The sequence below is a fragment of the Fukomys damarensis genome, unplaced genomic scaffold (genome assembly GCF_012274545.1).
Source record: "Fukomys damarensis isolate Sample0158 unplaced genomic scaffold, DMR_v1.0_HiC HiC_scaffold_23, whole genome shotgun sequence".
Classification (NCBI taxonomy): Eukaryota; Metazoa; Chordata; class Mammalia; order Rodentia; family Bathyergidae; genus Fukomys; species Fukomys damarensis.
This window is the reverse complement of record NW_022900935.1, coordinates 19,973,340-19,999,003: the sequence shown is the minus strand read 5'-3', so window position 1 is coordinate 19,999,003 and position 25,664 is coordinate 19,973,340. Positions and strand designations below refer to the sequence as shown.

General features: G+C 44.7%; 2 protein-coding genes across 5 annotated transcripts in view; both read left to right on the top strand.

Annotated features, from left to right (window-relative positions):
• The first annotated feature begins 691 nt into the window (after positions 1 to 691).
• Lin28a (lin-28 homolog A) lies at positions 692 to 15,055 on the top strand. 2 transcript variants are annotated; one of them, XM_010633138.2, is made up of 5 exons: positions 692 to 800; positions 1,265 to 1,461; positions 11,324 to 11,508; positions 12,250 to 12,475; positions 13,068 to 15,055. In XM_010633138.2, the coding sequence occupies exons 1-4, from the start codon at positions 770 to 772 to the stop codon at positions 12,464 to 12,466; spliced, it is 630 nt and encodes a 209-aa protein (XP_010631440.1). In that variant the 5' UTR covers positions 692 to 769; the 3' UTR covers positions 12,467 to 12,475; positions 13,068 to 15,055. The 2 variants fall into 2 exon arrangements, with proteins under 2 accessions (XP_010631440.1, XP_010631432.1); XM_010633130.2 differs by having other exon boundaries at positions 12,250 to 15,055.
• A 1,989-nt stretch (positions 15,056 to 17,044) lies between these two features.
• The window catches only part of Dhdds (dehydrodolichyl diphosphate synthase subunit), a 31,017-nt gene continuing 22,397 nt past the window's right edge, over positions 17,045 to 25,664 (top strand). For 2 of the 3 annotated variants that reach the window (XM_010633113.3, XM_010633098.3), the window contains exons 1-4: positions 17,045 to 17,233; positions 17,638 to 17,749; positions 19,971 to 20,087; positions 23,920 to 24,062. In XM_010633113.3, the coding sequence (XP_010631415.1) occupies positions 17,687 to 17,749; positions 19,971 to 20,087; positions 23,920 to 24,062 (323 nt within the window). In that variant the 5' untranslated portion in view covers positions 17,045 to 17,233; positions 17,638 to 17,686. Of the gene's footprint in view, positions 17,234 to 17,445; positions 17,474 to 17,637; positions 17,750 to 19,970; positions 20,088 to 23,919; positions 24,063 to 25,664 lie in introns of those variants that run through there. The other variant, XM_010633105.3, reaches the window with a different exon arrangement.

Here is a 25,664-nt window from a genome sequence, read left to right as displayed (position 1 = left end):
TTCCTGGTGTCCAGAACTCCAGGTCTATCTAAGCACACGAGGGTAGGAGGTGAGAGCGGGTCAGCGCCAAGCAGCCGGGTCAGATCAGAGGCCTGAGGGGGAAGGGGGGAGGGGCGCTGAAGGGCTGGGGGAGGGGGAGGGCTCATCCATTTTTCCCTTGACAGGTGGTTTGTGTCTCTGATTGGCCAGCGCCACTAGGCTCACACCTCCCTCCCCCAACTCTCTGGAATGTATAATTATCTGCACGGGGGGTGGGGGTTTTGTGTTTTGTGTGTGTGTGTGTGTGTGTGTGTGTATGTGTGTGTGTGTGGTCACGTGGTTTTAAAGCTACCCCCCATGTCCCCCACCTGTATCAGTTTTGGGGATCCCCACTGAGTCCTTAAAGTGCATGATCCCAAATTCCCGGGTACCCAACACTTCTGGAGTAGACGACCCCCATCTCCAGATATGTGTGTGTGGAGGGGGTGTCAAACCTCAAGGTCCTGAGAATGGACACCCCGAGGTGTCAGAGACCGGAGCGGTGGGGGAGGGCCGAAGCCGGAGGGAAAGGGAGGGGAGAGGAGAGGGAGGGGAGGGGGCTGCCCGCGGGGGGTTGGGTCATTGTCTTTTAGAATTTGGGAGCCTTTGAAAAGCCGTGGGCCCTCCCACCGCTATTGTGCGGGGGAAGATGTAGCAGCCTCTTCTCCGAGCCACCCCTTTGCCTCCGGACTTCACTGGGGCAAGCAGCCGCCCGACCGAGGGCCCGGGGCCACGGGCTCAGCCGACGACCATGGGCTCGGTGTCCAACCAGCAGTTTGCAGGTTCGAGCTAGGGACTTAGCGGGGGCACCTTAAAGTGCAGCGCGCCCAGGAGCCACATAGAAGGGAGGTGGGGAAGTGTCCCCCGGGCTGCCCGCAGGACCCCAAGTCGATGCGGCCTCTTTACTGGGGCCATATCTGGACCAAGGAACCCAGGTGTCCCAGTGGTGTTCGGCGAGCCTTCGGGGGCGGAGGGAGAGAAGAGGAGGGGCCTGTCCGGCCGTCTGTCCCCCGGCAACGTGTTGTGGGAAGAGGAGCAAAACTTTCGGGGCACCACTGGCCTCGATGTAAGCTCGGGGAGTGCGGGCGGCGTCCGGGACAGGTTTCTTCTCGCTAGCTGCTGGGTGGCTGCTCCCTCCTGGGTGTCCACCCACGGGCTGAACACTGAGGTCTCCCGGGCCGGTCGCTGAGGGGGCCTTAAGATTCCGTGACCCCCCAGCTGAGCGCCCAGCCCTCCCAATCTCCAGGTGGCTGCTCCAAGGCTGCAGAGAAGGGGCCTGAGGAGGCGCCGGTGGACGCAGCCCCAGCGGCGGACGAGCCGCAGCTGCTGCACGGTGCCGGCATCTGTAAGTGGTTCAACGTGCGCATGGGGTTCGGCTTCCTGTCCATGACCGCCCGCGCCGGGGTCGCGCTCGACCCCCCGGTGGACGTCTTTGTGCACCAGGTGAGACCGATTCTGGTAACTTTGCTGGGGAAAAGGGGGCCTAGGGGTACATATGCACGGGTGGATGAGCGGGCTCGACTGTTTGATTGAAGATCAAGGCGTCCCGGTCTTTGCCGGGGCACCCCGGTTGTGAGTCCCTGTTTACTACGGGGCGAGAGGGAGGCAGGACTGATTATCAGCACCCCCTCCCCCTTCCGGGAACCCCTCCGGCTTACCACGTGTCTGTTACCTCTTTCCCCTGGGAAGGGGGCAGGGGGCAGGGAGGTGACCCCATGTGGCAGAAACTAAGGTTGTATTGTGCTTGCCGGTGGGGGGAGGGAGAGCAACCCGGCCAGGGAAGCACATGCCGGGCCTGAGCAGGGCACAGCGCCCAGCGCCTTTAAAACGTCTGAATGAGGCTCAGAGGGTGAGAGAGTGCCGGGAACTGGCCCCAGGACTCAAGGACAGGAAACCGAGAAGTCAGCTACGTCCCCGGTTTAATGCAGATCTCACCCAGGTGGTCACTCAAAACTCAGTGCCTGGGGGGTGTTGGTTTGGCAGATCCCCTAAAGATCCAGCGAAGGTCTTGAAACCGCCACCAGAGCATTCCTTACAGTTAAGCTCCGGGGACTTTGCTGTCCCATTCTAGCCAGGAAGGAAAACCTTTGAAGGAGCCCGGGCCTCAACATTCCTGGGCCAGGCTAGGACACAGTTGGGTCAGTGCAACCCCAAGTTCTCAGTTACACCAGGGCAGCACAGTGGGGGGTGAAATTCAGTGTCGCAGGGCAGGGGGTGGAGGGCAGCTGGTCTCGGGACCTATTCTCCTCAGCTTGGCATTTATGGCTCCAGACAGCCATTGATTGCTATCCTAACATTCCTAGCCTCAACCTAGTAGCCAGAGACTTAGAATCTCCCTCCTCCCAGGCTTACCCTTCCTCAGTATCCTAAAACCATTCCAGTGGCCCTGAACCACCACCTATCATGTAGAGGAAGTTGCTGTGTGTGTCGCTTCCACATTTGGTAGCTTAGGGCTGGACCTGGAAAGAAGAAATATGTAACCCTAGGCTCTGTAGGTTGACACCCCTGCCGGGCAGGGAGGGGTTACTTCTGGGAGGTTGGCTTTAGGAGCCATGGGGGAGGGGAAAGGAGGATGTGGGGATTAAGGGTTGGAGCCTGAGGGATGGCATTCTGGAGGGGGGAGGGGTTGGGAAGGGAGATTCTGGGTGGACTGGTTGGAGGCTGCAAGGAAGTCTGAGCACAGCCGAAGAGATTCTGGAGAAACTGAGGAGGATGCAGGGAGATAAGGACCTGGCAGTAACTACTACTACCACAGGGTCACTGTGCTGCTAAGAACCTCTGCCAAAATGGGTGTGCTTAGCTACCTCTTGTAGCCTTCTTGTCTTTGCCCCCACCCCAAACTAGTTTCTCCTCCTTGTTCATTTACATATGTGAATGATAACCCACAGGAAGTAATTGTGGGAGAAAGAAGGGAATTGGCCTCTTTAGATCTATTAAATCACTTTATTACAGGAACCAGCTTTGAATGGCCCTCCTCAGCAGGGTGGCAAGTCTCCCTCACTCTCCCACTTATCTAATCACAAAGAGATTAAAATCTTTCCCAGTCAGGAGACAACTGAACAGCTACCTCAATTTTGGGAGGCTGGAATAAAAGTCAGATCCAACATTTTCTTGTCTCCCCTCCAAAGCTTGCCAAGTAGTAAGGGGCTGAGGGGAATGTATCTCCTGATCTTCTGGGCTTCCTTGGAGAGAAATCCCAAGGAAGGTTTTTTAGCAAGTTGTGATCCGTGCCTCAGCCAGTTTGCCCTTAGGTTTCAGGGCAACTGGCTATTAGATACCATGCAAGAGACCAGAGGCTTTGAGGATGGACCAGGTAGAGACGTTCTGCACTAGATGGTTTTGGGATTTCCAGAGACTCACAGTTAAATAACTTACCAGGAAGGAGGTGACCTGGGATAAAGAATTAAGAACTTGTCTCCCTAATCCTCAGTATCCAGCTAGTCAGAGGACTGTTCTGGTTTGTGTGATAGATAGCATGGGGCTGGAGCTGGGATCGGACCTCGCCCAACTTCAGCAGTGAGTTAGGTTAGTGACTTAAAATCTAATGGCAGAAGAATTGCCCAAGTGCAGGATAATCTCTAAGAACAGTTTACTGGGAGAGAAAAGTGTTCCTGAAGTAGAGTAGGTAAAAATTTTTTAACAAAATGTCTTATTCAGTCACTAGTGGTGGTTACCCTGGGAGTGGGGTAGTAAGTAGGATAATTGTCCTAAGATAACATTGAGGGGGGCCCCTTTCCAAGGAAAGATGAAGGGGAAAAGCAACTTTAAAATATTTGCTTTTGTTTTCCAAAGTTGGGCTTTTTTTTTCAGAGCCCTCCAGTTTTATTATACTTCTAGGGCTGGGTATTTATCTCAGTGGTTCGGCCGCCTGCCTCTTAAGCGCAAGGTCCTGAGTTCTATCCCTGGTACCAAAAAAAATTTATTTTTATTACACTCCTCCCAGGAGTGGGTAGTAGAGAAAAAAACACACCCCATCCCAAAGAAAATGCCCAAAAAGCAAAATGATTTCCATAACACTCCTTTATTTATTTATTTCTTGGTACCAGGGATCGAACTCTGCACCTTGCACTTGGGAGACAGGCAGTAGAACCACTGAGCTAAATCCCTGACCATAATGCTCCTTTTATTCAGTGACATATCTTTAGACCTACAAATCTCTGACTCTGGAGTTAGAGGGATTCTAAAATTATGATAGATTGCTAGCCCCTAAATCAGATGCCTACATCTTGGCACTACTGACATATTTTGAACAGGTTAATTGCTTTTTCTGGGAGGGTTATAGAATGTATAGCAGTGCTCCTGGCCTCTATTCCCCGGTTGTGCCCTTGAGTAGTGACAACCACGATGTCTCCAGATAATTGCCAAATGTCCCCTGGGAGGTAGAGTTACCCCTAGTAGAGAAATTTACTCTGTAAAAGCTGGAACTAGAAAGAGGTAAAACTTCTGTTTTTGTGAGTTTCATGGTGAATGCTAAAATCCCTGTGAGTTCGAGGCCAGCCTGGGCTTCAGAGTTGAGTTCAAGGCTAGTCTGAACTACATAGTGAGACCCTGTCTCAAAAGTAAAAGAAATGTGATTTTATTTTATTTATTTATTTAACAGTTTTGGCTTCACTTGTGTTTACTGGGGTTCAAAACCCAAACTGCTAAGATTTGTAGAAATTTGGAAATAAGGAAAATTTCTGGTTTTTCCATTATTGTATAGCTCCTCAGAACCCAAATGAGTTAAATTGCTTTCTGGATAAAAGTTGGTGGTTAGAGAAAATTTTTCCAATATTGAGACAGAAATTGAAGCTGAAATTGCTTAGAAGCCATGTGGTCTGCTGCTTTTATTGAGAGAGATGAGCCAGGGACAGTAAGAGAAACTTCCTGAGGTCTAGGTTAGGGCTGCTGGCTGAGGGAGACCAGATAGTTCCACCTGGTTTACCACACTACACTTGATTTCTCTTCATGTCCAGTTACTGATGTGCTGTTAGTTTTATACTCTCCTAAACAATATGTAAGCTCTTTGGAGAGGGGAACTTAGCTGTGTGGGTAGTTTTCTAGTGTGCCCTTGTGCTAAAATGAAAAAAATAAAGGGATTTTTGGGGGAGGGGAGGGCAGTACAGGGGTGGAACCTAGGGCTAGGCAACCTATCTACTGCCATGGAGCTATACCCCGACCTGCCTACACTCTGAGGAATTATCAATGAGTTTTACCAGGGCAATTCAGGCATTCCTAAACAGTCACATTCCCTACCCCTCTGGAATTCCATGATTTTTGGAGAATCTGCTCTAGGTAAAGCTTATACCTCACTTCTTTGTGCAGGAATGAAAAACAACTGAGTAGTCCCAGTCTGGAAGATGGAAGGAGTTGGGGGAGGAGAGTAGTACATAATTTTTAACACAGTCCAGGTTGGAATTACTTAATTCAGACTGGAAACCAAAGTTTAAGGAGGACTGTAGAGAGAGAACAAGGTACTGGGTTTCTGGCAAAAAACTTCAGGAATCTTTTCAGGCCTACCCTGTACCCCTCTAGTGTGAAGGTGGTTGGGGGTAGGGCAGGAAGTAAACACCCTGTCTCCCACTCCTCCAGGGGAGGGTAAAGGGGACAAGATGACCCTACTAAGGAGCTGAGGAGATAAGGCTGTAAGTGTGTCCACAGTTCAGAACCTCAGTCCCGCCTGGTCTAGCTCCCTCCGGCTTGTCTTGCGCACACAGGCAGAGGCATAGCACCATCTGGTGGAAAGCTGCAGGTAGGAGCCAATGGCTGCTGGTCAAGAGAGGTGTTGGAGGTTGGCTTCCAGTAGTGTTTGGTTCTGGACTTCTTCTTTCTCATCCTCCTTGGTACACATGCCATCAAATAAACTGCTCTGGATGTGAGCCCCCTACAAAACCCTACCTCCAGGAATGAAGCTCAGATAGGGCTCTGACACCACAGGATTGAGTCATTAAAATTTGTGCTTCTTTTTACGTCTACAGAGTTTAAAATTGTATGTGACTTGCAATCTGAGGTGTCATCAAATAAACTGCTCTGGATGTGAGCCCCCTACAAAACCCTACCTCCAGGAATGAAGCTCAGGTAGGGCTCTGACACCACAGGATTGAGTCATTAAAATTTGTGCTTCTTTTACGTCTACAGAGTTTAAAATTGTATGTGACTTGCAATCTGAGGTTGTGCTGACTTAATTGAGTCAGGCCAACTGTAATCAGCCCGGCTCTTTTCCTATCACTATAACACCGGTCAAGGTGCCCTGCACTGAACATGGGGTGGGAGGTCATAGTAATACCTACCACGTAAGTTTGATATGAGGGTTAAATGAGTTATACCATGCTGTGTGTTTAGGACACTGCTTTGCCTGCAGTAAGCATCAATAACAGTTGTTTTGGGTGGTAAAGAACTTAGTTTATTCAATGAATATTGGTATGATGCTAGAATTGAGGCTAGAGACATACATTGGAGAATCTTGAACTGAAATCTGTGTGTTGCATAAGAGCCAAGAAGCCCACTTTTGTTTCTTATGAAGTAGGTCGAGTATCATGAAATTCTGTTATAATTGTTACTAAGTACGATGCTGTTCTTGGACATATAATTGAAAGAACCAGAGCATTTACTTTTAAGTCTCCCATTCCTAAGGTCCACCTTTCCTAAATTTATGTAGAAGCAAATGTTGGGAAGAGGTATTGGGGTGAAGGGGGAAGGAAGTCAGATAGCAGCAGCCGGCCTACATACTAGAGAGTCCTGCCCTGACATGAGTAAAAGAAATGCTACAAGTGTTTTCTGAGTGCTGTCTTCCTGGGGGCAGGCAGGCCACCTACCTTCCTAAGGAACCAAGTGGGAAAGGAAGACAGAATTCCTGCCTCCTCTCCCCTACCACTTTAAAACCATTTTTCTGAATAAGTAAGGCTCCTAAAACCATTTTTCTGAATAAGTAAGGCTCCTGTGTGTAGGGCTTGATGGAAGTCACTCGAGGGGAGGGGGACTTGTTACATCCAGGAGGTGCGGGGTAGGCAGGCCACAGAGAAGGGGAGATGTGCTAGAAGTGACTGGCAAACCCAGCAAAACTGACCGCAGAAGACAAGGATTTCTGTATCCATCTCTCCCTCCGTGACCATAACCCCAACATACAGAGGAAGGAGGGAACTGATCCTGTTGAATGTGGGGGAGGGTGAGAGCCATGCCAGGGGGATCTGTGCCTTGGAACTCCAGGAATCTGACCACCAGAACTAACCAGTGTCAACTCTTTGTTCCCCGGGGCTGGGCTCTATTGGGGGAGCTCAAGCCAGGCCCCTCCCCCCCAGGCCCTTTTCTTTTTGGAGGGGATCTGGAGGGGGCCCAGTCCTGCTTTGTGTGTGGTTGAGGGTAGAGTGGGGGTGGTACAAGAATTTCAGGCTTCTTTCAGTTGCAGTCCCAGAGAGGCTGGCTGTGGGGCTGCACACTGATTACCTATCTGATAAGGGAGGAATTTAAACTATGTGTCTTGGAAAGGAGCAGGGATGGGGGGCAGGGAGCCACCCCAAGAGATTACCAGTTTAAATCTTAGCCCGCCAGTTACATGGAGGTAGCAAAAGGGTTTCTTTTCTTTTTTTTCTATATTCTGTAAAGGTCCTCCTAAATAGACTTCACGTCCTTTGGTGAGACAGACCTGAAAGGACTGGCCAGTTTCATATCGCATGTCCCTATTTACATTACCCCTTGTTCTCACAAGCCTGTACATTGTCAATGGATGTTACTCTCCGGGAACTGGAGCTCAAAGCGGGGGTTTATCTTGCTGAGTTTCTACAGCTGGTTAGTAATAGAGCCAGTTAACTGAATTTCTTGACACTTTGTTCTGTTAGCTTGTTCCCATCCAGCCTGAAGATAAGAATTTGTGTGTGGCAGGTGAGGTATTAGCGACTTTTCACATGTAAAACCCACAGCCCCACAATAAAATTAGAATACACTGCATTCTATAAATGAGTAAAGAAAGGAGGGAACAGGCCATGGGACTCAACCCTTGTTCTTATCACTTATCTGCTGGATCACAGCTGGAATTGAGGGTGTCCCAGGCCAGATGAAGTTGGAATTGTCTGGTAAGAAGACTTCTTTCTTAGGCCTGCTCCTCCAGCTCCCCCCACTCCCTGAATTCACGCATCCATCTTCCAATTGAGTAAGAGATAAATCCTATGTAACTTTAAATTTGGGATGTTTACTGTGCAACAGGGAGGGGAAAAGGTGCTTTCACTGTGGCAGTGTTTTTATTTCCTGGTTTGTTTGTGGGGGTTGTTGTTTGAGACTGGGTCCCACTATATATAGTTGGCCTGGCCTTGAACTCGGCTATGTAACCCAGGCTGGCCTTGCACTCTCAGGAAATCCTCCTGCCTCAGCTTTCCAGGTGCTAGGATTACAGGTGTGTGCCACCAAGCCTGGTGGTTTATTTCCTGTTTTAATGCTCTGCCCCTTTTCCCACATCAAGTTGGAGCCGTGCACAGCAGGGTGGGGTAGGGGGGAATCATCACATCCCTGGATGTGTCTGTGGATATAAAAACAAATATAGGAGTTGGTGACTAGCTCAGAGGTAGAGCACATGCTTAGCTTGTGTTAAGGCCCTGGGTTCAATCCCCAGCAAATCCCCAGAACCCCGCCCCCCCAAAAGACTGAGAAGATCACATGCCTTTGCAGAATGATGGGACAATATATACTTACTATTTCTGTGCCCATGTAATTTTCATTAGACCCTGTTTGGTTGAAAGGCACTGTTTTGGTTTTTCTAATCTTTGAAGGGTGTGAGGCTCAGAGATGAATCGGACAAAGGTCACATGGCCAGGAAATGGAGAACTGACTTTTTAAAACAAAAAATTAAAATGATTGAAACCAGGCGCACTGATGCATGCCTATAATCCCAGCACTAAGTGCTAGTTTGAAAAATTCTACCGCATAAAATAATAGTGCTACTGATTCGTGTTCCCTCTAGTTGGGTCTGGGTAGGTACAGAGGGATCACCCTCACTTCTCTGAACTCGATTTTCCTCGACTATTCCTTACTGATGTGTTTGAGACGCATGTCTTTGTCCTACTCTAATAGTAGAAGCTATAAGCTATAATGAAGATAATTCTGGGGAGGGACTAGAGAAGATGCTGTCCCCTTCATTTATGTGCTTCTAATGGAGTAAGTGGAATGGCAGGGACAGCTTTAAATCAGGAACACTGGGTTCTTCTGATCCTGGTTTTGCTGCGCACCTAACTATATGAATATTTCCCTCTTTAAAAGGGGAGGGGCTACCACATTTGGCAACTCCCTTTTTTCCCCCTAGTTTTGATACAAATACGTGGTATTTTAATGGGATTCTTCCATACAAATGGTTCTGAATTTTTACTTTTACTTTCATTTTTCTATATTATGTACTCCTGAGGCTGAGTGTAAAGCTCAGTGACTGGCAGAGTACTTACCTCATGTGCATGGCTCAATCCCTAGTACCACCAAGGAAAAAAAAAAAGCAACCTCTGTTGGCTAGGTGTCGTGGGCAAAATCTGTAGTCCAGCATGCTGAGGCAGGAGGATCACTCGAGCCAGTGAGTTCAACCAACCATGCTAGATCCCTGTCTCAGAAGAAACAAAAAAAACCCAGAATCTACCTTTTGTATAAAAAATTGTGCTAGGCATTATTTGAGATACCAAAACGTTACAATGAATAAGACTATACATTTTTTAATGCCTGTATGCTATCATTATTGTGGATATATCATATATTAACCATTTCTTAACAAAAAAAAACTAGTAAGTTTATTTCCATTTTATCAACAGTAAATATGTATAAATACATTACCCACTTATGTAATTCTTTTTGCTTAACATAATAGCTTTCTGCGGATTTGTCAGCCTGATAATCTGTCCTTTTACAATTTTCTTCTTAAATTTAGGTATTTCTTTTGAATTGTGTTTTGCATGTGTATATTTACAAGTGGATCATTTTCTCAGCATAAATTATTGTCTTATTTTTTTCCACCTAATAATTCTCCAAATATTCTTCATTCTCTCTGACTTTCCATTTTAATCCCTGATCTGCCTGCTTGGGTGATGCTGTCTTTAACTTTCTGTAACATTATTTTGACGTAATTTCAAACAGAAAAAGGTACAAGAATAGTAGAAGACATTCCCAGGTAGCATTTACCCAGATTCACCAATTATTAACATTTTTGCTCCATGCTTTATCATTTTTTTTAATCTCTTATTTTATAAGTTGCAGAGTTTAACACTTTTACCTCTTAAATATTGCAGTATGTATTTCCCAAGGTTAGGTACATAGTGTCAGTGCTATGACCACAGTCAAGAAATTTGATATTGATATATTTATATTATATACACAAATTTTGTCAATTTTCCTATTTTTCCCCGTGTTCCAGGATGGAAGTCTTGTATTGAATTTAACCATACATTTTTTTTTTCCTGATTTGTCCTGTCCTTCACGACCTTGACTTTTGTGACGTATATAGACCTGCTTCGTGAGATGTCCTTCAGATTGGATTTGTCTAATGATCCCTCAAGGTTAGAGTTACGATGTGCATTTTTAAAGTTATGTGACCTTATTATATCAATCATCTCAGGAGATATGTGTCCTACGTCTGTGTGTCCCTTTATAGATACGGTGATGCTACATTTAAACTTGGCAAGGGTGCTCTGTCAATTTCCTCTGTCAACTTGCACTAAGTTTTGGCCATTATGATTATGATTTTTGCCATTACGATTGTTTCTTAAATTGTTCACATCCTTTTCTTTTTACTAAAGTATCCTATAATACTTTGATACGAGTACTGCTTAATTTTCTTTCTTTTTTTTCCAATATTCTGACTCTGGTTTCTCTTCAGATTATATGACTCTTTCACCTTTTACCGGTATTCTAGATAGTTGGTCTTTAGTTTTGTGAACATAGTATTTGAGGGCTGTGTAGTATTGAGCTTTTTATTTTATAATTTATCGATTTCTTACAAATACGTATAGGAATGTCTTTGTTCTTTTAATTTTAAACCTGAATAGCTACCAAAAAAATGTTTGGGCATCTGTTTGTGTCATCATAAACTTGTTAATGTTGTGTAAATCCATCATCATCATCATCTCCCCGCCTCCCCCCGGGATCGAACCTAGGACCTTGGCCTTGCGAGGCAGGAGCTACATTCCTAGCCCTGATGATATAAATGTTTGTTGATTAGTGATCTTGAAATTCCTAGTTTACATGCTGATAAAGTGTGAGTACTGTCACCCGTGCTTTTCTACCTTGTAGGAACAGGTTTGTGCATTTTTGTTTTTTGGTATGATGGGAACATGGTAACATTTGCTATATTTCTCTTTGCCAGAGTAAGCTGCACATGGAGGGCTTCCGGAGCCTGAAGGAGGGTGAGGCAGTGGAGTTCACCTTTAAAAAGTCTGCCAAAGGCCTGGAATCCATCCGTGTCACTGGCCCTGGTGGGGTGTTCTGTATTGGGAGCGAGAGGCGGCCCAAAGGGAAGAGCACGCAGAAGCGCAGGTCCAGAGGAGACAGGTATGGCTTCGACCACAGTTTCTGTAGGCTGCTGGGCAGGGAATGTTCTGAGGATGGGGAAAGCTCTCCTAATCTGGCACTTGGGCTAGGTTACTGGAGATAAGATGAAGTCTGTGGTCCTTGGCAGCATCTACAGGATTGAGGTGCAGCTCACTCTGCTTCGTGAGGCTGTGGCCACTACTGTTCAGTGAAGGGTAAGGCATTTATCACTCATGATGATGTGAGAAGGGACTAGATATGAGCGATGGGACAGGATGGTACCTGTGTGTCTGCTGCTTCCTTAGCAGGTCTCGGTTGACATCTGCAGTTGTGCCAGTGGATTTAAAACCTCTCAGCTCTGAGCAGATATATAATTTAGCTTTCAAATTATTTTCTTTATTAAGACTATGGTAGACTTAACTGTCCCATGTTCTAGTTCACAGTCCAAGCCAGTGACTCTATTCTTGGTACTCTGGTTTTTGTTTGTTTTTGGTAAGGGGATCGAACTCGGGTCCTTGAGCTTGCAAGGCGGAACCACTGAGCTAAATCCCCGGCCCAGTACCCTGGTGTTTTTTGTTGACATGAATCTGAAGAGATCTTCTAGTCCACATTCTTCCATTTATAAGTGGGGAAATTAGTCGCTGGGAAGGGAGGCGAGTTTAGTGACAAGCCTGGACAAGAGCTCAGGTGTCCTCCTTTGGGGGAGGCTTCTGACTTTTTTTCACACCTTTCTCTCACTTTTACAATTGTGCTTCATATCAGGTGCTACAACTGTGGTGGTCTGGACCATCATGCCAAGGAATGCAAGCTGCCACCCCAGCCTAAGAAGTGCCACTTCTGCCAAAGCATTAACCATATGGTGGCCTCGTGTCCACTGAAGGCCCAGCAGGCTCCGAGCTCCCAGGGGAAGCCAGCCTACTTCCGAGAGGAAGAAGAAGAGATCAACAGCCCTGCCCTGCTTCCGGAGGCCCAAAATTGAGCACCATGGGTGGGGGATATTCTTTGTTATCAGAAAGTTTCAAGGAGCAGGCATCAATCGGCAGAGTGGAGAAAGTGGGGATAAGGGTGGGTTGGGGTAGCTGGCACTGCCATGTATCTCAGGCCGGGGTTCCCAGCATCACTCCATCTTCCTTCAGTGGGGGGAAGGGGTGAAGCAAAGGAACTCCAACCATGCTCTATCCAAGTAAAAGTGAGGGCTTTGGGAGAGCCACCCTAGAACCTCCGTGCTTTTTCTGAGGTTTTAACCCCAAAAGGATAGGGAAGTTGTTTTCCTTTTAAAGAAGGATATGTAATAATACTTCCCTTCCCAGGGTGAATCAGTTAAGTATAAGATCACATTAATGGACCCAACCCACAAGCTACTACATCCTCTGGGAGGGAATCTCAGGAGCAACGCGGGGTTTTTTAGCATCTTCTTTCCTCATAACCCAATCTTGGGGTGTGGTGCTGAGAACTATTCCAAGCAATGGGTTATGATGACAGGCAAAAAGGGTGGTTGGGAGAATAGGTGCAATCTGCCGCTCCTCACTCACTCCCACCCCTTTCTGGGCCAATGTGATTTTATTTATTTGCTCCTTTAGATGACTGCACCTTGGGTCCCACTTTCTCCAGGATGCCAACTGCACTGTGTGCGAATGACGTATCTTGTGCATTTTAACTTTTTTTTCTTAATATAAATATTCTGGCTTTGTATTTTTGTATATTTTAATCTAAGGCCCTCATTCCTGCACTGTATTCTCAGGTACATGAACAATCTCAGGGATAAGTCGGCAGCAGCTCCAGGTCTGCACAGCAGGAACACTTTTTGTTTTTATCACTATCGAGAGCAAACATTTGGAGTGCATAGCCTATCGAAGTGAACTACCTCATTTCTGCCAATTAGAGCCGAGTCTTCTGCCACAGTACCCTCTTGAAACCCCCTCCATCTTGAAAATGTTTCATAGGAGACTAGGTTTTAAAGGGTTTGTCCCACAACTTGATCTTCTACTGGAAGACTGAAAATTAGTCTAAACAGGAAAAGGTGGTGCAGAGAAGTTAGGAGGGGCTGGGCCAGGTAAAAGGCCCAGAGAGGAAGCCAAGGTTAGGTGAGGTGATGGTTGTCTAATCCTAGGGCATGGGGCTTGCTTTACATATCTGATCTATCCTTCCTTAGATAAGCCTAGCTCTACAATGCACAACAGGGTGTGTGTGTGTGTGTGTGTTTGTATAAAAAAAAACAGTGAGTTGGTAAGGCTGAGTTTTAAGACCAGTACCTTTGTACCCATTCTGTGCTGTGTAGGAATGGCACTACAAAGCAAGGACTACAATTCTGACCCATTCAACATTATTGGCTTCCAGGGAGACCCATAAGAGAAAGCCTCTTTGTGGTGCCAGGAGCCAGTGTCCTGCCCTGCTGCAGTAGTGACTAATAGTGTCTTGGTAGCTAAAAGGGAAAAGGGGGGTTTCGTTTACATGCTGTGAGATCACTGCAAACCTACCTCACTGTGTTGAGACGGGACAAATGCAATAGAACGCATTGGGTAGTGTGTGTCTGATCCTGGTTTCTTGTCTCCCCCAAATGTTGCCCCCCTCCTAATTATTATATTTGTCTGGGCTTTGTAGGACTTTACTGAGTCTCTGAGTTGGTGATTGCTAGGTGGCCTAGTTTGTGTAAATATGTGTTGGTCTTTTCTCCATGTTCTTTTGGGGTTTTATTGTTTACAAAATTTTTTGTATTGAGAAAAAATAGCCAAAGCATCTTTGACAGAAGGTTCTGCACCAGGCAAAAGGATCTCAAAAATAAGTTGGGGGAGGCTCTTTTTGAAGTGGGGATCTTGAACCATCTTTTCTTTTGTCGTCCCCCTTTTCCTTGTTTCCTATTTGGGACCAAATCTGTCCTAAAAACTTGACTCCTACCTTCTCCCCCACCTAAAGAAAACCTGCACACCCACACACATACCTGTTTAATTCTTGGAGTATCATCTCTGCAACTCTTTAAGTGACTTATGCAGAAATCCTGAAGGAGCAAGGAGCCCCTACCCCGTTCCAGCCTCCTGAGTGAAGACGGTTATATGATACCATTCATGCCAAACACCTGCTGTATGGGTGGATCAAACCTACTCAGTTTGTGATCCTAGGGAGAAGGAAGTGGGGGCCTTGGGGCCTTCTGTATGAGAGTGGGGTCAGGAGACCAGGAAAAGGGAGTATGAATGTATATTCAAGTCACTCAGGAACTTTTATGCAGGTGTAAGAAACTTATGTCAAAGTGGCCTCAAGATTGTTTAATAGGAGACAGACGAATGTAACTCCATGTTTACTGCTAGAAACCAAAGCTTTGTGTGAAATCTTGAATTTATGGAGAGGGATGGAGGGGGGAGGGTGGGAAAGTATGTACCTGTCTGTTCTTTCCCTGAACCCTTCACGTCATTCCTGAACTTCCAGAACTGAGCCCCCTTGGGCTTTGGTGACCCATCGCTGGGGTGTCTATTTGATGGCTGATTTTGCTGTACCCTGGTACACTTACTTCCTATCCTCTTTTCTAATCATTTTGTAACACGTGTGCTGACTCTTCCTTCCCTTCTCCTTTCCCCAGGAAAATACCATGAATAAAAAGTCTTATTGGTACTAAGATGGTTCGCATTGTCAGATTATTTTGGGTGTTTTTCCCTCCCATAACTCCCACCTTCTTGGACTGGTACCCAGAAGTCGTGGAAGAACCATTAAGTTTTTTCCGTTCACCACTTTGTTAGGAGTGAATCTTTTAAAAAGTTCAGTCCTCATAGCACCTCATTACAGTGGATTTTTGTTTCTAGTTAAGGCCTCTTGTCCTCTCCTTAGAAGCTGCCACATTCAAGAGGGGATTAAGAGTCCTGGCATGCATAAGAATGGGGTTGCCTATACCACTGGCTGGGATGAAAGGATGGGGCCATGGCTTGGGGCATGAGACCCTAATAGTACTTTGTCTACTTCTCCTCAAAGCCCTTTACAAGTCTTAATTAATTAACCCCTTGCAGCACCTAAGAAGGAAAGTACGATTCAGAATTGAAGAAGTTGAGGCCAAAAGTGATTCACTAACTATAAACCAACATTTTGGGGGGGCCAAAGTTTGCTAGCATTCTAATGAATATTGAATTCTTAAGCATCTGTCTCTCCTCAAGGGAAAATAACTCATTTGAGGGAAACCAAGAAAGAGGGAACACACAGGATTAAATCTAATGGCAAACCTACCAGAGAAAGGGTTAGAAATTTCATGCCTCCTGTCCAGGTTTGTGGATCCTTAACTAAGTAAACCAAAAGTCAAAGCTGACAAGCTCACAGGTCATCAAGGTACCAATGGGCTTAAGTTAAAGGACTTGCAAAATCGAAGTAACTGCTAGGCTGAAACAATTCCCATTTCACAAGGCAGAGAGGATGGGTGAGTTACTCATCTCCAAGGGCTCTCTAAACATGCCTGTTGGTATTCCCATTCCCATGGGGAAGTTGAAACACCGAGCCTCTTGCACACTAGGCAGTCTACTGAGCTACACGCCTTTAAAAATAACCTTTTCATCAGAAAGAGGAAGACATCAGGGAGTGCCGTTGCAACATCCATTCCTTATCCTGTTCGAAACTGCAAGGCAAGTGAGGTGAAACAAGGTTTGTTGAAATTATTCAGATGGAAGTTGTTTTATCCTTTAAAAGAAAACTTTTTTGTTTTTTTCAATTTTGAGAGAATGAACTACCAATTCCTTCTGTCAATGCCTAAAAGTTCAGCGAGGTTTGGTACAAAGCTAATACCCTTGATTTTTCTATTTTGGTCAATTATGGCCTGGTGTATTCTTTTTGTTTGTGTTTTTTCTTAGTGATAGTACTCAATAGGAAGCTACATCCCTAGTCCCTTATTTTGAGAGGCTTCGCTGAATTGCCCACACTGGGCTGGAACTCAATCCTGCCTTAGACTCCCGAATAGCTGAGATAACGACTTGCTTCATCGCATCCTGCTAGCCTTTAGCTTATTTCAATTAGCAGTACTGGGATTGAACCTAGAAGTCATTCTTAGAGCACAGCTTTTTATACACCCCACCCTGCTGTTTTGAGTTGCTTTAGGTAGGTCCTGGGAATCTGGAGTCAAAATCCGGCTTGATACTGAGAGTGTAAGATTGACTAGAGCTAGGAACGTCTTCAGTACGCGATTAAATCCACCAAATTTTAAGGCTAAATCGTAGCAGGACTCCTAAATAAACCCACTTTTTCGTCGGCTTCCAAAGTAAAGGCCGACTGGCTGAACACCTTACCCCGTTTCTTTGCTGAGTACCGTCAGCAGCAGAGAAACCCCTCAATTTCTGACCATAATTTCCAGAGAGCCTCCCGCTCACCTTATGGGCTAGACCCCGCCTTTCTCACTCAATTCCCCAAAGTTTGGACGCGGCCAGCCCCCTGCTCTGTCACGTGAGCTCTACTTCCCCCGGGGCCCCGCCCACACCCCGCAGGAGCATGCGCGAACGGCTGACACTGAACGCTGCAGTCGCTTCCCTAACCTCGCCCGCAGGCGCAGAGTGGGGCTCCGCCCACTGATGACGAAAGGGAGCCTGTTCCAGCGCTTAAAGATGACGTATTTTTTCCTTTGCCAAGTAGTGAGGAAGTGTCGGCATTCAGGAGCAGTTGGAATACGTCAGGCAGAGCTACCTACCCAGGTGCTAGACCCGAGTGCACAAGAGAGGTGACAGAGCGGGGAAGTAGCTGCGGGAGAGATAAAAGTAAAACTAAAAATAACTACGAGACCAATAAGGTATGATGTCACGGGTGCGACGGCTGAAGGGACTAGTGACTGGGGACGCATAATGTGAAATGGCTTGGGGAAGTTTGAGAGGGAAGATGCGGAGAATGCTCAAGAACTAGGCACCGTGATGTGGCTGGAAGCAGACTTAAATGTTAAGAAGTCAGTTCAGATCAGGAAGAAAAGAAACTAAGTTAGAACGAAGCGAAGATTTTTTTTTTTTTTTTTTTTTTTTTTTTTTTGGTCCCAAAGGTACGTTTGGCCTGCACTGCCCTGGGTGGTAAGACTAGCGGCTTCGACCAGTGTCTTTGGATTCTAATTCTGGCTGCTTTCCGCAGTCCAGGCGAAACTCTAGGAGTCAGCTGTAGCTTATTGCAAGCACGGATGTTTTATTATTTTCTACCTTCTTTTCAAAGGTTATCTGGCTGGTATCTTGTTCTGGGGTGATCTGACGGAGCAAGAATTATGTCATGGATCAAGGAAGGAGAGCTATCACTTTGGGAGCGATTCTGTGCCAACATCCTAAAGGTGAGCAGCAGCCCCAGAGCACCAGCTGTCCTTTTTGGTCAGTTGGGTAATTTTTTTTTTTTTATCAAAACCTGTTATTAAGTTGAGCAATCAATTATGCCGAGTGGAATTTAGCAAGAACTAGTCTTAGAATTGTGAGGTAACTTTCAGATCTACGTTTCTCGTACGTTATTGTTCCAACTGACATTTTCCTTCTAGTGAACTGAAATTTATTTCCTTGGAACTTTGACCCACTGTTCCTAGGACTGTCTCCTGGGTTTAGATAGAATAATCTTTCTTTGATGTGGCAGTACAGCACACTGGTTAGCAGTTTGGGCACTGGAGGCAGCCAACCATGGGTGAAATACCTATTATTTACTGGGTTTAGATAGAATAATCTTTCTTTGATGTGGCAGTACAGCACACTGGTTAGCAGTTTGGGCACTGGAGGCAGCCAACCATGGGTGAAATACCTATTATTTACTAACCATGTGACTTTTAACGACTATAAAGTTGGTGAGAGGATGAAATTAAACTTACATATAAACCACTAATGTCAAGCAACCGCATTGTCAAGCAGCTCTTTTGTGTGTGTGGGAGAGGGGGATTGTACCCATGTGCTAGGCAAGTGTCCAGCTTTGTTGTTTTTGTTTGTTTGTTTGTTTGTTTTGCTTTTGGTACGGGGGACCAAACTTGGGATGTTGCTCTTGCGAGGCAGTCCACGGAACTACTGAGCTGAATACCCGACCCTCTGTTTTATTTTTGAAAAGGCTTCATGTGGAAGACAAAAGTAGGAAATGTTAGAGAGGGTTGGGAAAACAATCAGTGATTAGCCCCTCGAGGTGAGGGAAGACATACTAAAGACAAGTTTTTGCTGTAATAGACAACCCAGAACTGCACTGTACCAGATAAGGAATTTTAACTGTCTTTTGTTTGTTTTGAAATGGCTTTTGACATTGAATTTTTGGGCTCAAGTGACCCTCCTATTTCAGCATGCCAAGTAGCTAAGACTACAGATGTGTGCCACTAAACCTCTCAGTTTTTAAAAAAAATTCTGATGTTTGGTTTCTTGTATAATTAGAAAATCAGAACAGTAGTGGCGCATGCCTGTAATCCCAGCACTTCGGAGGCTGAGGCAGGAGGATCGCTGTGAGTTTGAGACCAGCCTGGGCTACATAGTGAGTTCTAGGTCAGTCTCAACTACATAGTGAGACCCTGTCTCAAAAAAACAAGACAAAACAAACGAAAAAAGTCAGAACAATATTGAGCCCCAACTTGTGTGGCTAGAGCTAGACAGTGAGTGCCCCCCCACTTTTTTCTTTTTTTTGGTAGGGTCTGTCTAACTCCTAGCTCAAGCAATGCTGCTCAGGCCCCCAAGTAGCTGGTACTACAGGCATATGCCATTGTTTCTGGCTTGGTGCCTCTTTCATGTGGAAGATGCCTTCTTCACTTGATTGAACACCAATCAGTATTCTTCCTAGTTCTTCTTGTTAGAGCCTCATGAAACCAAGATGGTAGTAAAGAGCACATTATTGTTGGGTGTGGTGGTGCGTATGTGTCATCCGAGTACCTGAAAAGCTGAGGCAGTAGGTTCAGCAGAAGTTCAAGACCAGTGTAGGCTACATATAGTGAGTTCAAGGCCAGTCTGAACTACACAGTGAGATCCTGTCTCAAAAAAATTAAGTGGGGGGGGAGTGTATTAAAAGATGAACTCTGGCTAGGTATGGTGGCACATGCCTGTAATACCAGCATTCGGGGGGCTGAGGCAGAAAGATCACCACAAGTTCAAGGCAACCCAGAGCTAGATAGTGAGTTCGAGGCCAGTTTAAACTACATACTGGGAGCTTGTCTCAAAACAAAAAGAGCAAGAGATGAACTCTGGACAGGCAGACCTCAGTTTGAGTCCTTGCTTTGTTTTTTCTTAAGATGCATGACCATAAGTCATTTGATCTCTCTGCAGCACATTTTTCACATACAAATAAGGATAGTATTCTTTAATTTATAGAGTTGCATGATAAGATGAAGTATAAAAAGCCCACCATGGTATTAGACATGTAGTGGTGCTCAATGAACATAAATGAAAATAAAGTCTTTAATGTTAAAGTGTGTTGAGCTAAAAGTGTAAAATATCCAATTTCTTTCCTCAGGTTTTTACCCTATAGCTCAAACCTGTCAGTTTGATGTGTTTCCCCCCCATCCCTGAAGAGTATGTTGGCTCATTATTTATCTTCTTATTCTACAGGCAGGCCCAATGCCCAAACACATTGCATTCATAATGGATGGGAACCGTCGCTATGCCAAAAAATGTCAGGTGGAACGGCAAGAGGGCCACTCCAAGGGCTTCAACAAGCTGGCTGAGGTGAGTGTGAGTTGGCTGGTAAAGTGGCAGAATCCAAAGTGAACAATCTGTGGAGAATTGAATTACGGCTAGAAATGAGGCCCCAAGTTTGCTGTGGTTTGAAAATGTTTTTTTAATAGCTGTTCCTCTGTTTTATTGCTGGCTTGTTAAGTATTGATCCCATATTGACATTAATAAAAACAACTGTCCAGTGAATCATCACAAAATATTAAAATAACAAAATTGCCAGCTCATTTTACCTTAATAAATCATTAGTTATTATTCTGTACCTCATTCAGTACATAGAGTATGTCCTACATAACAACATTTATAGAATCGCCTCTGTAACTCAAATAACTATTTGACATTTTGGCAGCTATTTTTCTAAGTTGATCTATAGCTTTTTTTTTTTTTCTTGGTATCAGGAATTGAACTCAGGTCCTTGTGCTTGCAAGGCAGACGGCAGAACTAGTGAGCTAAATCCCTGGCCCAATCTACAGCTTTTCTAACTACAGATTTTATAATGGGAATATGACATAATGTTTAGCAGCTCAGCTGATATGGGACATTATAAATAGATGTCATGAATAATGCTGATATAAGATAATTTTTTATTTTTTTTATTAGTATATGTTTGCAGTAGGATAAATTTTTAGAAGTGGTACTTCTGGAACAAAAATTGAGTGCCTACCCATCCTACTTTGCCCAGGCTGAGAAGTTTCTCAGGATGCCTTTTGGTGCTAAATTGGGCAAAGTGCCAGGACAACTGGGACTTCAGTCTACATAAAGGTCATGAACATTTGATGATTTCAGTGCATATTTGATATTGGGAAGCGTTACATTTAACAATGAGAATGGAATATGACAGTATTTGTGAAGCTTTTTTTTTCTTCTACTAGGGATTGAACCCAGGGCCTTTGCACTGAACTATTCCAGATATTTGTTTGTTTATTTATTTATGGACAAGATCTTACTAAATCACTGTTACCCATGGTAGTTGAATTTGTGATCCTACTGCCTCATCCTCCCAGAATGCTGAGATTGTGGGCTTTCACCATGACACGCAGTTTATACTAACTTTTCTTCTGGTGCTAGGGATTGAGTGAGCCCAAGTATTCATGTGTGCTAAGTACTCACTCTACCAAGAGCTACACCCCTAGCCCTTTATGAAAATAACTTTTAAGAAGAATGGAACTAAGGTCTATAGCCTGTAGGCAGGAGAAGAAGAACCTGCCCTGATTACATGGCAGTAATATTTTTTTACCCTAAGCAGTTGGAAGACAGCTTCTCTTTAGCACACTGCAGAAATCTACAGGTTTATTGACTTCTGGCTTCTGATTTTCTCTTTTTCCTTTTGTTTTGTTTTGTTTGGTTTTGTTTGGTTTGTTTGTTTTTTTGAGACAGGGTCTTATTGTATCGTTCAGGTTGGCCTCAAACTCAGTATGTAGCCCCATCTGGCTCTCAGTGATCTCCTGCTTCAGCCTCCTGAATGTTGGAATTACAGATGTGCACTACCATACCTGGCTCTCTTTTGTAACTAAGAGGCAGTTTTGCCTAGCACTTAGTAGCTTAAGTTCTGGAGTCACTCAGAACTCACTAATATAGATAAAGTATTTTATTGTTTTGTTTTTGGTACTGAGGATTGAACTCAGGACCTTTTGCTTGCCAAGTAGCGGCAGTGCCACTACCCATCCCCCTTTTTTTTTTGTTTTTTTGAGACATGATCTTGCTTTGTAGGCCTTAAATTCACTAGGCTGGTCTCCAACTCACAGTGATCCTCCTGCTTCAGCCTCCTGAGTGCTAGTATTACAACTGTATGCCACCATACCCGGCTTGGACATAGTTATTCATGTTTTGTAAAGAAAATGAACTTGGGCTGGGGATTTAGCTCAGTGGTGCCACCATCTGCCTCACAAGCGCAAGGTCCCGAGTTCGATTCCTGTATCAAAAAAAAGAACTTATTAGCACTCTTGCCCTGCCACTTCCTGCCTCTATGGAGTATAGCAATTTATGCAGCTTTCTTTTGCATCAGTTTCTTCATCTAGTACAGTGATACCAATCTGTACTTTAAGAGATTAATGTGAAGATCAAGCATGATGATATCATGGAAAACATTTGGTATAGGGTTTGACCTAAACCTTAAGTGCTCAAAAAAATTAAACTCTTGTTAGGAGCAGTGGGTTCTGATCCAGATGTACCATTCAGGGAAGCTCCCTTACAAGATCTGTAGAGTCTGAGCTTAAGCCAAGTATGGTGACATATCTGTAATCTTACTACTCTAGATGATGAGGCAGAATGATCACAAATTCGAGGCTAAGCTGGGCTGCATAGGGATGTCAGGGCCAGCCTAGACTACATAGTGAGACCCTATCTCAACCACCCGTCCCATTCTCTCCCCCACAAACTATTTTAAGTGTCAGGTTCTTACTGGTATTTTCCTAAGGTATTAGTGGACTTGTTTGCATACATATGCGTCTCTTAAGGGATTAGAGGGGTAGCTCTGAAGTTTTGATTCTTTTGTTCTATTTGAATATCTTTTGTCCTCTAACTTCAGCCTTCATTCCCCACCTTAACATTGTTATTTTCACTTGCAACTTTTCTACCTAACTTTAGTGGTATCAGGTTAGAGCAACCCCAAAAAACTAAGTATGAGCTTCTTTTTGTTGTTGTTGTCGTTGTTGTTGTTGTTAAGAGTGGGGCTGGGATCAAACCCAAGGCCTCACGCAGGCTAGGCAAGCCCTCTACCAGTGAGCTACATGCTTAGCCCAAGTTTCACCTCATTTTAAGTTGAAGTACAATTTCATACAGATTTGAAGTTGTGGCATTTGTGTTCATTTATCTAACCTATACTCATGTGAAGATATTGAACCATTCTATAAGTTCCTTTGTGCACCTTCCAGGTCAACCCCTGTTCTGCTTCCTCCACTCACCAAGCAACCACTGTTCTGATTTCTGTAACGTAGATTTGCTTTTCCTGTTTTAAACTTCATATAATGAAATCATATAGTAGAGTTACAGACTTTTGGCATGATTCTTTCAACTCTCAGAGCCTGTTTTATTATTTGTAAAGTAGACATGAAAACAATAATGTCACTTTTAAGTGGTTGAAAAATCAAGAGAAATAATGTATGAGAAAAAGCTTTACTGACTATATACACGGCTGTCCAATCCAGTTGTTGCTTTTATTCTTATCACCCTCAAAGCTGGGTGTAGTGACACATGCTTGTAATTCCATCACTTGGGAGGCTGAGGCAGGAGGACCACCATGGATTGGAGGTCAACCTGAACTGCACAGTGAGACCCTGTCTCAAAAAACAAACAGGCAACCCACTTTCTGGTCCCTCTTCTGTCTCTTTTAGACAGAAGCTATCTTTCTCTCAATAAATTTTTCCTACTCAAAAAAAAAGACTTACCAGCCTCGTAGTCTACAAGAAAAATGCAGTGCTGCTTTAATAATATCTTGTATTTTTATATTGTTTGTTAGCCACTTAATGAGAGATGGGTTGTGAGAAGGAGACTTAGGCCCCAAGAGGTTAAATGATTTACCTCCTGTTCCATAACACATATGTGATGGAATCGGGCTAAAACCTGAGTCTTTATGTTCTTAGTGAAGAGTTCTTTCCTATAAACCACAGTGGAATCAGTGTAGTGGTATTCACTGAAATCACCTTTTTCAATTTCTGCCTATTTAGTTAAATATTCTGATATAAGCACTGATACGATCCTAGCTTTTTCCCAAGTTCAGGTAGGAAAAAAGTCAGTTTTCCACCTCCAACTCTGAATAGGGTAAAAGAATCTCTTTATTTCCTTCCCACTCTCCTTGTACCCAGCTGTTTGCCTTCTCCCCTCTCAGACTCTGCGCTGGTGTTTGAATCTGGGCATCCTAGAGGTGACAGTCTACGCGTTCAGCATTGAGAACTTCAAACGTTCCAAGAATGAGGTTGATGGGATACTGGATCTGGCTCGAGAGAAGTTCAGCTACTTGATGAAGGAACAGTAAGATGCTGTCCAAGGAGAAAGTTTGTTCTTCCACTCCCTCCAGCCATTCTCTACCCCTCACAGCTCTGTTATCTGGGACTTATTTGAAGCATTCTCAATCCTTTTAATGTTTGCACTCTTTGGCGGCAAGTATTAGAAATGCAACTTGTTCACTCATTCTTTCTTTGTTCTCTTTCTCTCTTTCCCTTTCCTCCTTTACCACCTCCTCTTTTCTCCTTTCCCCTTCCTTCCCTGTTCCCCCTAACCCCAGTACCAGGAATAGAACCCAAGTCCACACACATGCTAGACAAGCCCTCTACCGCTGTGCTACATCAACAGCCCTTTGTTTTGTTTTGTATGTTTGTCTTAATTTTGAGGCAGGTTCCTGCTAAGTTGCACAGGCTGGCCTCAAACTTGGGTCCTCCTGCCTCAACCTTCTGAGTAGCTGGATTACAGTTCTGTGCCACCACACTTGACTGTCTAACTGATTTCTTTCTCTTTTTTGGGGGGTGGGGCAGGTGTCACATAACGTTTGAGAATAGTGAGGTATTTCACAGAATTTAAGTACAACCAGCCTCAAACAAAAATGAAACCAGAAATTAATGTAAGTCTCGTTATACATTTATTTTCTTCTATCTCTGCAGAGCAGCTTTCAGAGGAGCAATCCATAGTAAACTAAATCTCTTATTGACCCACCTCTGATCAAATTTCTACCCTAGAAACAATAAATTGTAGCCAGGGAAACAGAGGGAAACAGGAGGAAGTCATTTGCTGTTGCACAGAGATCTACTGCACAGTTACTATGTTCCTTCTGAAGTCTTGGGATGGGTGGAATGATGCATAAGAAACTCTGTGGGGAGGTATCAGTATCTTCCTTAGGTATAGCTTCAGTACCTTTTTTAGTGTTGTCGAGTATAGGCTTGACAGGAAACAAAGCCATAAAAGGACTAAAAGGAAGATGGATGGAGATCATTTGCCTCAAATTTGGGAGTCTTCTGCCAGAGTTACCCAAAAGTGTTCACTTCACCTATTGTCTGCCCAGCTCCTACCTACACCAGGACTAGGAAGATGAGAGAACAGAGCCTAGTGTTCTAGCAGAGAAGGGCCTAGATGGACCTAGGAAGCTGATTCTGTCATTGCTGTCCTTTTATGGGTCAGGGCAGTACGCGGTGACCCAAGCTTTCCTCTGTCCATAGGATGGTAAGATCCTGAGCTGTGGACATTGCTTCCTGGATCCAAGCAGAGCCCTGTGATGCAGAGCTCACCCCTAGGTGATGGGATGGAGATGTGAGGAACACATTCAAGCGTTCAAATTCTTATCTTTTTACAGTCAGTGCATAGTAGTCTTTTTGCCGGGCACCTATGTACCAGGCTCGTAGCATGTATTCTATTTGTGTGTTTGTTTGTTTGTTTGTTTGTTTGTTTGTTTGAGACAGGGTCTCACTATGTAGTTGAAGCTGACCTGGAACTCACTATGTAGCCCAGGCTGGTCTCAAACTCACAGCGATCCTCCTGCCTCAGCCTCCTGAGTGCTGGTATTATAAGCGTGTGCCATGAAATGCATTCTTCTTTAATAGTTACATTATCCTATGAGAAACAGATATTAGCCCAAAACTAGAG

Coding starts and splice junctions, on each gene's coding strand:
- Lin28a (XM_010633138.2), top strand. CDS start 770: ATGGGCTCGGTGTCCAACCAGCAGTTTGCAG. Junction 1,462..11,323: donor TGGACGTCTTTGTGCACCAG/GTGAGACCGATT, acceptor TCTCTTTGCCAG/AGTAAGCTGCACATGGAGGG. Junction 11,509..12,249: donor CGCAGGTCCAGAGGAGACAG/GTATGGCTTCGA, acceptor GCTTCATATCAG/GTGCTACAACTGTGGTGGTC.